Raw genomic sequence first — 12,110 nt, 5'->3', positions numbered from 1 at the left:
CAATCCCAAATGTCTCTAAGATTTAATCCTTCAATAAGCTCAGCTTCAGATCGGGCCTTGATGTTGCATCGTCTGGCCTGGAGTGTAATAGCATCTTTCGCTTCACGAAGAAATTTTTCCTTCTTTTTTGCGCTCTTGCTAAATTTCTGCTATACTTGCCCTTGTTCGTTTTTTGACCTGGTTTATCATTGCTTCCTTTTTTCCATTGAGATCTTATTAAAATGAGTCGTTTTTTAAGAGAGGGTTTCAGCTCTGCACTTTTTCGCTTAGCTCTCTTGTCATTTGGAGGGAGTTGGGTTTGATTGAGGTAGATATGTTGTATTAGAGGTAGATATTCACTTTTACTGATATCGCTAATTTCATTTGGAACAATTGTGTTGTCTTTGATCTGTTTTAAATTTTCTGTGACTGAAACTATTCAATAAGTTTATCACAACAATTAAGCTCTGTGAGAGAATTATTAGGCATATTGATGACATTTTAAGATGCTTCTAGAGATGTGGATCTTCTGCTACATTTCTTAGCCCAGCTTTTGGATGCATCCTTGCTCTTGTGGCCTCTCAGTCTGCGTGAAGGTGGTTACAAATTCTGTATCTGTTTATTGAGAAAAACTTGAGTAGCTAGACAGAGCGTATTTTTGTGGGATAGTTAAAGAGATCTCGAACTTCGAACCTGCATAGATTCGGTTAACGTATCGCAAACAAAGCAGATTATGTAGATGTTTCTCTTTGATTTTATTTTTGGTTCTGGCTTATGAAATTCAATATATCTAGTGAAGGTGAAAATGAGAGAAGTTTTTGATATCATATTATACTGACGTCATTCAATTATTTGGTTTGAACTCTTTGACTGTATTTGGTTTGAACTATTTGACTGTATTTGGTTTGAACTCTGACAAGCCCTGATAAGACCTGAAGTCACAGTGACTAAACTTGGGGTCAAAATGAGACTGTATTGTTTGATCCCACGGACAGTCCCCATTTGCCCTAATTTGAAAAGAACCAAATTGTATTTGAACAAAGACTACCCTGACAGATGGGTATGGTTATTCAGTGCAGCCTGTGAAGTTTGCAATAAGTATATCCATAGTTTTGCTCTTTTTCTAAAATAAATTAAATGTTTAGTGTAACTACCGTTTTGCAGACCCTATTTCAAATATGTGAACAAAGTTGTCCCTGTTCAGCTTAACAAATTCAATTATTACCGGTCTGGGTTATTGGTTCGGAGTTTTATTTGGTATGCAAAATTTGCGGGAAATAGCCAGTAACTGTGCAACTTCAACTTTGAACCAAATGGTTTTGCACAATTAGGTTGGGTTGGCTGCAAGTAGAATTCATTGGTTTATTGGAGGGTTTTATTCGATCAAACTTGTGACTAAAATGCAAAGAACCCAATGGGTTGTCAAACTCTTAATGTCGATCAATCCACTTTATTCCAATTATCATTCTGTGTTTGTTTCTACTAATTGATCTGATTATAATTTCATCAGTGGACGATCAATGCAATCTCCGAGCGGTTTTTATTTGGTCACCTTGCATTTTGGGTCTTTATAGTGGTCATAGTAAGTTTATATAACATTACATGTATTTAAATATTAGCTGCAGATAAATAGGTAGTTGGTTTGAAGTTCACTCGTTCTTTGATCTGTCTTTGCATACCTTTGCTGCTACTATCGCTTCGCTTTAGAACGTTCGGACACCTGACAGGACCTTTCACTTTGCCCAAAGACATTCAACGCTCTTTTGACTGACAATCCCTTCAATTTAGATTCAGAAAAGATTCGTTGAAATAAAAGGCTCTTCGTGAAAACAATTTTTGAAGTGAAAAAATTTGTATGATAGTGAAACTTACTCAATCTTCAATCATATTTGTGCTAATGTGTTGATCTGTTTGAAACAAGTCTTGGCAGGTGGCCAAATAGCTCTGGTATAGTGGTGCTTTATAACGTTACTTCTATCAATTTGTGCTGCTTATATTTATTCGACTGAGCGTTTATTCGCACTAAACTAAACAATTAAAACAAACATCAGATTACCAGCTGACGAAAATGCAAGACGACGTCTGTTTTTCGATCCAGTTTCAAGCCATCAACTTACCACATCTTGACCAGGTAGGCTCCATTGACCCTTACGTGTCAATAGAAAACAACGAAAGTGACAATGTGGCCAGGACACGATTTGTCAGCAACAATGCCAATCCCACGTGGCCGAAGGTAAAAGTACCTCTGGACCGATTGACATTCGCACTGAGTCGAGAGAAATCCGACCATCTGAAGGTTGTGCTGAACGTTCACAACTACAATATTGTCCGCTCGAATGAATATGTGGGCAGTGTTTGTATAGAAGTGGGCGACTTGTACGATATCTACGAGAGTAAGGAACCGAGAGCGTGGGTTCTGGACGATCAAGACAACCAAGAATGCATGCTTTGTAAGTAACCTATATCAGTTTAGTTTTTTTCCTCCTGGAAGGTTTTCAGTTTGAGTTTTTTCGGCTCTGGCCTCCCATATAAGCATCCCAATTGTAATTCGGGCTCCGAAACAATATTTCAATAAATATCTCTATTTCATCTTCTCTCGGTCCCATCTTCAAAAACAGTTTGAAGAAAGACCAAATTGACTCACGCGTCACTCAAGCTATGAAATACTATATGGAATCTTTTCACATAGTGAAGGGCGTTGGCACGGCGTTGTAAGACCTTATTACTATGGTGATTCAAAAAATCCAAGGAAAACTAATTAAACTTTAAAATTTGATTGAGTTTTTCTTAAATTTTGCTTAATTTAGATAAAACTGATGCGTGCAAAAGTTTCTTAGAATGTTTTTGAAGTATAATGTCTGAGATAACTTTTGTTTTCTTAAATTTCATTGAAAAGTTGATATTAAATTGAAAAATTAACATTTATATGAGTAAATACGGCTTTTTTGGCCTAATTTTCAAACCTTATCTTCTCGTATTTTTGGGCTAAGCAAGACGCTCGTTTTGACTAAATTTGCTTTGAAAACGATTACTCTGAAGTGTTGCGTTTTCCAAATCAAAGGAATCGAGGGAAAAGGATCTGTTTTTTTTTGGGTTACTTTGGATTAGAGCTTCTCAAACCAATGATTTCGGACCTTGATAATTCTGGCAATTAGTGAACTTTTTTGAGTACAATTTCAAATTGATGCAATATTTCGCTTGATTCTATTCAACCGGATAAATTCAATCAGCAGTGTAACACCGTCACTCGTGGAAAAATTTGCGATAAAAACTGCATTCGAAAATTTCTGTAACATTGACCAAGCTACCTTCTACTCTTTAATAGCCAATAAAAAAGTTGATACATCGTTTTATATCTAATACCTTGCGAATTTGTGGGGGTCGGAAACTACAGAAAGAAAAATGGAAAAATTGAGATGGTGATAAAGAACAGGCTCATAACAAAGGGTATGTAATTACAGCCAGAACACCTGTTGGTCTGCATGAAGCACAGAATTTTCGCACTACGGTAATTATTGCCAAGAAACAGTAATATATATATTAACACAGAGGTGAAAAATTGTTTGTATCCAATTAAACTTGCGGCGGAAGACAACGGCCAGTATTGGACTAGCATTAAAAACTTACCGACCGCTAACTATACAAGAAAACCGGGAAAAATGGTCAGAAAAAATCTAAACGTGGGATTTGGTATAAGCAGAATAACGGGTAAAAATGAGAAACTTCTAATTTTTGTTCGTAAATTCGATGTGTCATTATTTTGAATCGATTAGCAACAAAAATTTTGAGACATCACGAGGAGTTAAGATGAAAATTTGCTAGGAATTAAGTCCAAACCCAGACGAAACAAGTATGTCAGAAAGCAAAATGCTGGCAAAAAATCTGTCGTCTATTTCATTTTTTGTTGCTATCAGAAATATTTGGTAAGTATAAAAACGAAAAGCTTGAATTACGTTTTTAATGAAAGTGTATTAAAAAAAGCAAAAATAAAGTAAAATAGGAAAAAATTATGTGTGCTAGAAAAAAATAGCACACAATAAAAAATATCAGAAAATTCCGAGCAAAATATGAATTAAAAATGTATGTAAGGTAATATGTGCTATGATAGCACTAAACGCCTCCTAAACCAGAGTTTCTTGCTTAGAGAAGTTATCGTTTTACAAAAAAAAACATAAGCAGGAAAGCATTTAAAGCAGAATAAAAATCAATTGAAAAAAAAACTGATTGAAGTTTATACCAAGAAAAAGAAACTCGTGACTATAATTAGATTCGTCAAAAAGAATATCACAATAGGAAAAAAACAATAAAAAAAAACTTTGAACAAAATTCGAATTTTTTCAAATGATGTTCTAATTTTTCTAAGAGAAGGTAGGCTAAGTGATTTCGAAATTTCAAACATAACTTGTCGAAGTTGAGTCAATAATCAAAAAACGACTCGCTACATATAAAAAAACGTAGGATAATAAACAGACAGAATTGAAGCCGACAATTTATAAAGAGTAATGAATGTAATGAAGACTCTTTATTACGTCTTGCTGATTTTTTTTTTCAGGAAAAAGTCTTAAAATATTGATGCACTTAGGTAAAATGCACTTTTTGAGTCCAATTGAAATTCATCTGCAGAAAATGACTTAAATAACACTCTCCAAATACGAACGTGCAAATGCCGCCAAAATTCTTGAACGGCTACTTGTTTCGAAAGTGGAATGTAAGTTTTAGATTTCCAGCGGAATAAAAACTTTACCCGTTGATCCAGGTTTCTCAAGTTGGGTTAATATTATCAAAGAAGCGCCAATCATAAACCGTTCTAAGAATTCAAAGAGCTCAAAGGGCATCTATTTTTTTTTCAAACATCGAAATTTGAGATTTTTTCAACAAAGTCAGTGTTTTTTTTATGTTAACTTGCGTTCATTGCTCCTTTCCAATCTTCGATTGGCTATGTTTACGCTTGCGATTAGCAAGCGTTATCAAATCGGAATCGAGACTTTTTTCAGGTTAACAACTTATTTAATAAAATCAGTGAAAACAATTGCTGCTATGCTACCGACATGCTCAATTTCATGAAATTTTAAATAAAAGTACCTTAATTAGGTAGTAAATAAGTGAATAACGTTTTGAGCATTATCATTTTTTCTAATAAATTTCTTGAAAAACGGTTGAATTTTTTTCGGATTCTTGGTTTTCGGCCTAATTTCCGTCGGCTCATTTCACGTTTGTTTAAATGGCATTTTTTATCTGGTACTTATTTTATTGTCCTTCTTTGTAAAGCATGGTTTTTTTCCTGTAAATTTTTTTCTTATGATTGAAAGTTCTGTAATTTGTCATTTTACCAAGTCTGATTTTAAATAATTTTGGTTTTTATAAGTTTTTTTTAATAAAACGGTTTCAGCTTAGATTGTATCAGCTTAGTCAAGTTGCAGAGTTTCAAAGGCCAAAAAATTCCTTTTCGACATAGTCAGGTCTTATAAAAACGTATGGGATTGGGTTATTTTTATTTTTTTGAGACGCTTTTGAATTTTTTTTCATTTTTTGCAAAAGTTCGGTAGAAAACTACTCTTTCGGTTTTCAAAAAAAGTTAACAATAAAAGGAACTTATGCTCATCTGTATGCCTGCATAATCTTCTATACTTTATCGTACTGTCTACAGCCTTCGAAAAAGTCTTTAGGGGGAATATTTGACCCAAATTTTTGAGTTTTTCCCCTTTTTAAATCAATTCTCCCAATTATGAGATTTTGGATTCATTGGATAGAATGGTTTGTTAAGTTTTTCTGCATGTGCGGCCACGCCCATTTTTTTATACAACAAGTTATGGCCCTCGGAAAAATTAAAATAGTGTTTTTTGACATTTTTTTGAAATTATATATTCTTTTCTCGAAAACCACCCTGCTAATTCTTCGGTTAAGTGTTCAATCGAGAAACCCGTTTTTGGAAATATTCTCTACTTAAGCGGCAATGTCCATTTTTGCGGAAAATTTTATGGATTTCGAAAAAAGTTCCTGAACGTTTGATCGTGCTTTAGAATATTTTTGACTTCTTAGAAACTACCTTATAAAATCTGAGGTAAAGGGTTCAATCGAAAGAACTTTTTGCGATACTTTTTTCCTACAGAAGCGATGACTCTTCCAGTTTTTTGTAAGAAAAATGTAATATCTCATGGATGATTCCTTTTTCTCGAAACTTTTCAGTCTTTTCAGTTATTTTATTAGAGAAACAACTAAGGTTGCAATACCCTTGCTTATCACTTGGGCAAAAAACTGCTTGGTTTTCATTTCTAAATATTTCTTCTTTTTTTCGAGAAATTACGGTCATTGTTACAAATCAGTCAGTTATGGTTAAAGTTGCTCAAAACGTAGATCAGGTCTGTATCAATTGCACGTGCGATAAACAAGCGTTATCTAATCTGAATAAAGACTTTTTTAAACAAATTCAATTAAATTTTTCGACAGCCTGATTTATATCATTTAAATTTTTTGAATTTTCCGGCACACTTGGCCCAGAGGTTACAGCTACGTCTGGGATAGCAAAGTTTAAGATTATTGATCCAGCCAGGAATTTTTTCAAACTGTAAATGTTCGGTTTCAAAAAAGTCCGCCTAATGTTTTTCTGGTTGTTTTTTTTTGTCTTGGTGGCCTTTTTTGGATTGAAACATAGTTTTTACGTGGTCTCCCCCGTCGGACGTGGTCTCCTAAAATTGAACGTTTTTATTCCGAACAATGAAAGAGTAAAGGAACTTAATATTCGAGTGTGTTTCAGTTTTTTTTCCATGCAAAATCAGCTATGTTAAAAAATCATCGGATAGAGTTAAGTGGTATACTTACATCATAGTACAACTCTTTCAGTCGTGATTCGAACGATTTATAAAATTTTCCTAAAAATCCTCTAAAAAGTCTTCCACTATCGAGAAAAGCTGGTTTGGAATTTTTTATTCAATTTTAGGCTCACACAACTTGATTTAACTGTCATCCAAACTGGTTTTGGATGTTTTTTTTCCAAGCATATTTGACTATAACGATTTTAAAAAAAAACTATTTTTCAAAAATTACGGAAAAAAAACTTTTTTGTTTGGTATTTGTTTTTTGAAAACAATTTCTTTCGATTATGCCTAATTCAATTTTTATTTATGCGATCCTATAGTTCTCGAATCACACTATTCACTAAAAGCAACACTAATCAGTAGAGAATTTAAAAATGTTTTTCCTATTATTTTTTATGAATATGATCAGAAAAATCTGTGCTGCTTGCACAGCAACCGGCTATCCTTTTTTCAATTTGTGTTTCGACTTAGTGGCGTTCGTTTCGTTTTTTGTCTGCTAGCTTTCAATGCTATGTTTTTGTGGTATCGCAAGTGGTGTCGCCTGTGTTAATTATACTGCCTCTCAAAAAATTAGCCCCACTCCTTGATCATTGATTTCGATTATACTACTTAGACACCTTTGATAATATTGAAGCTCCGATAACTGAGCAACGGAGAGTAGTTACTTCGCAAGGGAAGTAAAGCTTATCATTTACGTAGCAACTATTTTCGATTCCTAATTTGCGATTTTTTATCTTTCTGCAGCACAATTTTTATTGCTTTCATTAAGCGTATCTTTTTAAAAGCCTTGATTTTATTTGTAATTTTTTTTTCTTGGTATCTATTCTAAGCCTAATTTTTTCTGCCGTCAGAAGTTGTTGACCAGTGAAAAAAGTAAGACTGAGGCGCATAAAGTCCCATGTGAACAAATCACAAATTTGCGTACCGCGGATAGCATGCAAAGCTCCGCTTTACATCATTATGAGAAATATTCTTACAATTAAGTAAGCTCAAAAATTCTTTGTCTATCAAAGTGGATTATTTTAGTCATCAACAAAGTGAACATGGTGAGAAACACTCTACACCTGGAAACTATAGCAGATATCTCAGTTGACTACCATGCTGACAAGCTGGCTCAGAAGTTGTACCAGAAACTAGTCAAAGAAAAGGAAATTCACCTGATAGTGAAGTTCAGTGCTATTGGCTTGAAAAATACAGATCTCATCGGCCAATCCGATCCTTATTTGGAAGTCTGGACGCTCAAACCACAACTTTTGAGAAAAACAGAATGGCTTAGGAACAATTTGAACCCGAGTTGGAAGGTTTTTAGCATCACGCAAAGAACGTTTGCGCCAGACTGGAAGTTCCAAAACCTGGTGTTCAAGGTTTTTGACCGTGACCTTATCGGCAAGAATGATTTGATTGGTCAAGCAGAATGCAGCAGTAAGACTCTTTTGTGTGCTGCATTGCAGAAAAAGTCTCTCGTTTGGCGACTTTACGAGTTGTCAGTTACTGAGAACTCAGCTAAGGGAAACCCTGCTCAAGAGCTGACCGGAAGATTGAAATTGGATTTTGCATTTGCTAATAAAGATTTAGGTAAAATCGATCAAATTAAACATCTATCCGATGAGTCAGTTTTGTACCGTTCAATTGAAGATCGTGAATCTATTCGGTCCTCAGTGGGCGCTATCGACATCGATTCAATCTCAATTGGGAGTAACAAAATCGAGGAGGATGACAAACTTGCGAAATTGGACCAGTTGTCAGCGCTCAACTTCCCACAGACTAGAGGTCCAACTGGCACGACTAGAAGTGGAAGTGTTGCTGTAACGACTGTGCAGAAAAAAACCAAGTCGTTGGTAGGAGGGAGACGAGGAAGTGAAATGCCGTCATTGGAAGACGAGCTTGGGGCCTCGACTAGCTCGACTGAGTCTGACGAGATAAAACTTGAAGAAAAGCCTGTTGTTGATAAGGCATCCGAAAAACCAAACAATGGGGATCAGGAGGAGTTGGAACCAGAACGCGTTGTTGTTCCCAACGAAAGGAAGACAAGCAAAAGTGTGAGAATGTCCGTCGAGTTAATTAAGAAAATCAGCGTTACCACAGTCGAGTATACTGAAACTCGAAGCGAACAAAATGACGAGCAAAAAGATTTGCCAGGATTTGAGAAAGATAAAGAAGAACTGATGATCCGATTGTCGCAAGTCGGAAGCATCGCGGAGGAAAGTGGCGATGAAAACGAACAAGCTGATGAAAATGTTCAGAGTGAGAGCGCACCTGGATTGAGACTCGAACCAGTGGATGGTGACGACAGACGTAGGAAAATTTCGATATCTCCCAGCCGATCTGCCGATGTATCGCCCAGCAGAAGTGCAAACCACGTCATCATCGTCAAAGACGAAGGCGAGTGTGAGACTTCTGGCTTTGAGGATGGGTCGATCAACCGAGATTCCAATTCGAGTCACCAGCTTGCAATTGCAACCGAAGAAAGCTCTGATCAAAATGCTGCTGCGAAAGTGCAACAGGAAACAGATTCGAATCAATTTTCTCCTGGTGGCATGAGCTCCAATGAAGACTGCCCAGCAAAAGTCTCTCCAACCAATAGCTCAAACGAGAATGAAGCTGGATCAATTAACCCGAAAGACTCTATATCTGATGAGAAACTGCGGGATCAAAACCATTCGGAATCTCGCAAAGATAGCGATAAACCAGAGGATGCAAAAGAACAAGAAAATGTCGAAGTTAAATTGAACCGAGATGAAACAGTTGAAGTGGAGGACGAAGTTGAAATGGTCGAGAAGGCGGAAACTGAAATAGAATCAACTCCTAATTTTTCATTTTTATCAGATTTGGAAAATAAAGCTAAAGAGGACGAGGAAGCTATTAATGGCAGTAAAGACCCTGAAGTTATTTCTGCTGCCGAAAATCGAGGTAATGGTGAGACAGGCCCTATTGTGGAAAGCACCGTGGACTCAAACGAAAACGATCAAGCCAGTCCGGAGCCAAAGTTGGAAACATCTATAGAGGCCACTGGACGGCGTTTTGAGGCCAGTCTCGGATTAGAAGAAAGCGTTAGTATAGTTCATAGAGCAGAATCTGTCGAAGAAATTAACGAATCCGTTAGATTTGCGTCCAAGATGCGTTATGCCTCGGATGTTGATGAGAATGACGAACGAGAGTCTGACGAAAAGCCAGACGAAGATATTTCCGATGATCAGGAGGAAAAAGACCTGGATCGTTCTGACAAGAACGATTTGTCACGGGATGATAACAACGCGCACCAAGAGAGCAACCTGGATCAACCTTCTCCACAAGGTACTACTTATGATTCTCATGAAGCTGAACTGATAGCTGTGAAAGAATTAGTCGAAAAGATGGACGCGTCTTTTGCTGATTTCCCGCCGCCTATATCGAGCTCATTGCATCAGCCATCGCCAGATAAAGGCGAAAATAATCGAAGTGACGAACTGGAATCGCGTGAAGTAGAAGATAACCTTCAGCTAGATGGTGAGGCATCTGAAAAGTCAGCTGATGTTCTTGGAAAAAGCAACGAAAATAATGAGTGTGTCGAATCAGATCATTCAAATGAGAACGAAGCTGCAACTTCTAATCAAGACAATGAGAAGCATGAAACTCCCACAATGGCTGGAAAAGATTCGATTGCGAATGAAGCAAACTACTTCGAACAAGATTTTGGTTCCCAGACATCGAAGTCTACGAATAGCTCAAATGAAGACACTGAAAACTGTGCTAGTATTAAGTTTGAGCCGAGTTCGCCTACTTCATCTATTGCGCCCGAAGTTGGTTCAGTTGCAGGTAGGGACACCCCACTGATACAAAGCGCTGACTTCGAAAATTCCTGCAGCCATGACGATACAGGGTACCAAAGTAGAAAGAAGCTAAGTTTTGACATATCCCTAGAGGATACTGAGGTTTCAGAAGACGAGGTTCCTTCGAAACATCAAGAAGAAGTTCAGTTCGCTCCATCAGGTTTTGACAATGAAGAAACCTCCTCGCTGAATAATCACGACGCAAATTTGCATGATTCCCCTACAATCGTGGATCCTCTTAATGCGATAACTGACAATGAAACAAGCGCAATTCCGCAAGGAAAACCGGAAAAACCTGTCGTTAACGATGAAGGAAATGCATCACCTAGTACCGCAGAAGTTGACGATGAAGTCGACTCAGCGTATGTCAAACAAGAAAACACCGTTGAAAAGAACCTTTCAGTCCATAATTTTTTCGATGAAATTGACCGCGGATATGCAGAAACTGATGCCCTAAAAGATAATAGCAAGAAGTCTGGACCAAATGAAGTGTCAAAACCGGATCAAAATAGGGAAGACAGCGACGAAGAGGAAATAGGCGAGGATTGCATTGGCGCACAAGATGCATTACGGGAGGAATCCAGATTATTTCCAACCTTCTCAGATTTAGATCCAGAGCCTGAAAAGGTAGTTCATGAAAGAACCGATGCTTTTTCGACTGGAAAAGAACTTACAGAAAAACCAACGGATGGCGATATTTCATTATCAAATTCGGAACCCAATGCTCATTACGAAGAGTTAAGTTCAGAACTGGAGCGAAGCATTGAAAGTGACATTGAGAAGAAATCTGCTCAATCAGAAGATTTGGTTCATGAAAAGCAAACTGAAGAACCGCAGACAGCGAATGATCAAGATGATTCTAAGAACCAAAGCGTAGACCTTCTAAACTCTTCACTCGATGAAATATTTCTTGATTCCAAAAATCAAAAGCGCGGCAGCGATGATGTGACTAAAATCAGTGTTTCTATTAACGTCGACGTTTCCAGGAGCCGACCTAGTTCTCCTCAAGATCCCACACCGTATGTCCAAAAAGCGAGTCTAAGCAGTAGTATGGTAACTGAAGTCTCCAGCCCACCTGGAAAGTTAGAACCATTCAGTAAATATACCGCCAACTTCAGTTTCAACAAAGATGTGTTTGATGACTCTCCGCTGAGTGAACCCGTTTTGGAGCATAAAATCTTGCTGGAAAACGGCTCAAAGCTCAACTATGCGAGCCCAAAAATAGGAGAGTTCAAATCGGAGTCGAATGGATCTAGGAACAGAAAACGCGACAAAAGTAGCGTAACTTTTGCCGAAGGTAGTAAAGACGACGATGATTCTAATACACGAACTCCGACTTACTGGATTGTAATCATGGCCTGCATCGCTACATTCGGATTTACAACCCTTGTTTTATCTAGACTCAGATCATCTCAATCTTGAATCATTAAACTATTATGAATTTTCATGTTTTAATAATTAGATTTTTTTGTTATGAATATTAAAAATTGCTAAGTATTTTCAGATT

At 37.0% G+C, this 12,110-nt stretch overlaps 1 protein-coding gene across 2 annotated transcripts; it reads left to right on the top strand.

Moving 5' to 3' along the window:
• Positions 1-774: 774 nt before the first annotated feature.
• On the top strand, positions 775-12,110 carry LOC134847677 (dentin sialophosphoprotein-like). 2 transcript variants are annotated; one of them, XM_063864856.1, is made up of 3 exons: positions 775-1,689; positions 1,933-2,429; positions 7,821-12,110. In XM_063864856.1, the coding sequence occupies exons 2-3, from the start codon at positions 2,048-2,050 to the stop codon at positions 12,023-12,025; spliced, it is 4,587 nt and encodes a 1,528-aa protein (XP_063720926.1). In that variant the 5' UTR covers positions 775-1,689; positions 1,933-2,047; the 3' UTR covers positions 12,026-12,110. The 2 variants fall into 2 exon arrangements, with proteins under 2 accessions (XP_063720926.1, XP_063720918.1); XM_063864848.1 differs by having other exon boundaries at positions 775-2,429.

Source organism: Symsagittifera roscoffensis, chromosome 1 (genome assembly GCF_963678635.1).
Source record: "Symsagittifera roscoffensis chromosome 1, txSymRosc1.1, whole genome shotgun sequence".
NCBI lineage: Eukaryota > Metazoa > Xenacoelomorpha > Acoela > Convolutidae > Symsagittifera > Symsagittifera roscoffensis.
This window is presented reverse-complemented; position numbering and strand designations above follow the sequence as displayed.

Bases quoted from the DNA above. Each gene is read 5' to 3' on its own strand.
- LOC134847677 (XM_063864856.1), top strand. From the start codon at position 2,048: ATGCAAGACGACGTCTGTTTTTCGATCCAGTTTCAAGCCATCAACTTA. The intron at 2,430-7,820 runs GTAAGTAACCTA...GGATTATTTTAG, and splicing joins CAACCAAGAATGCATGCTTT to TCATCAACAAAGTGAACATG.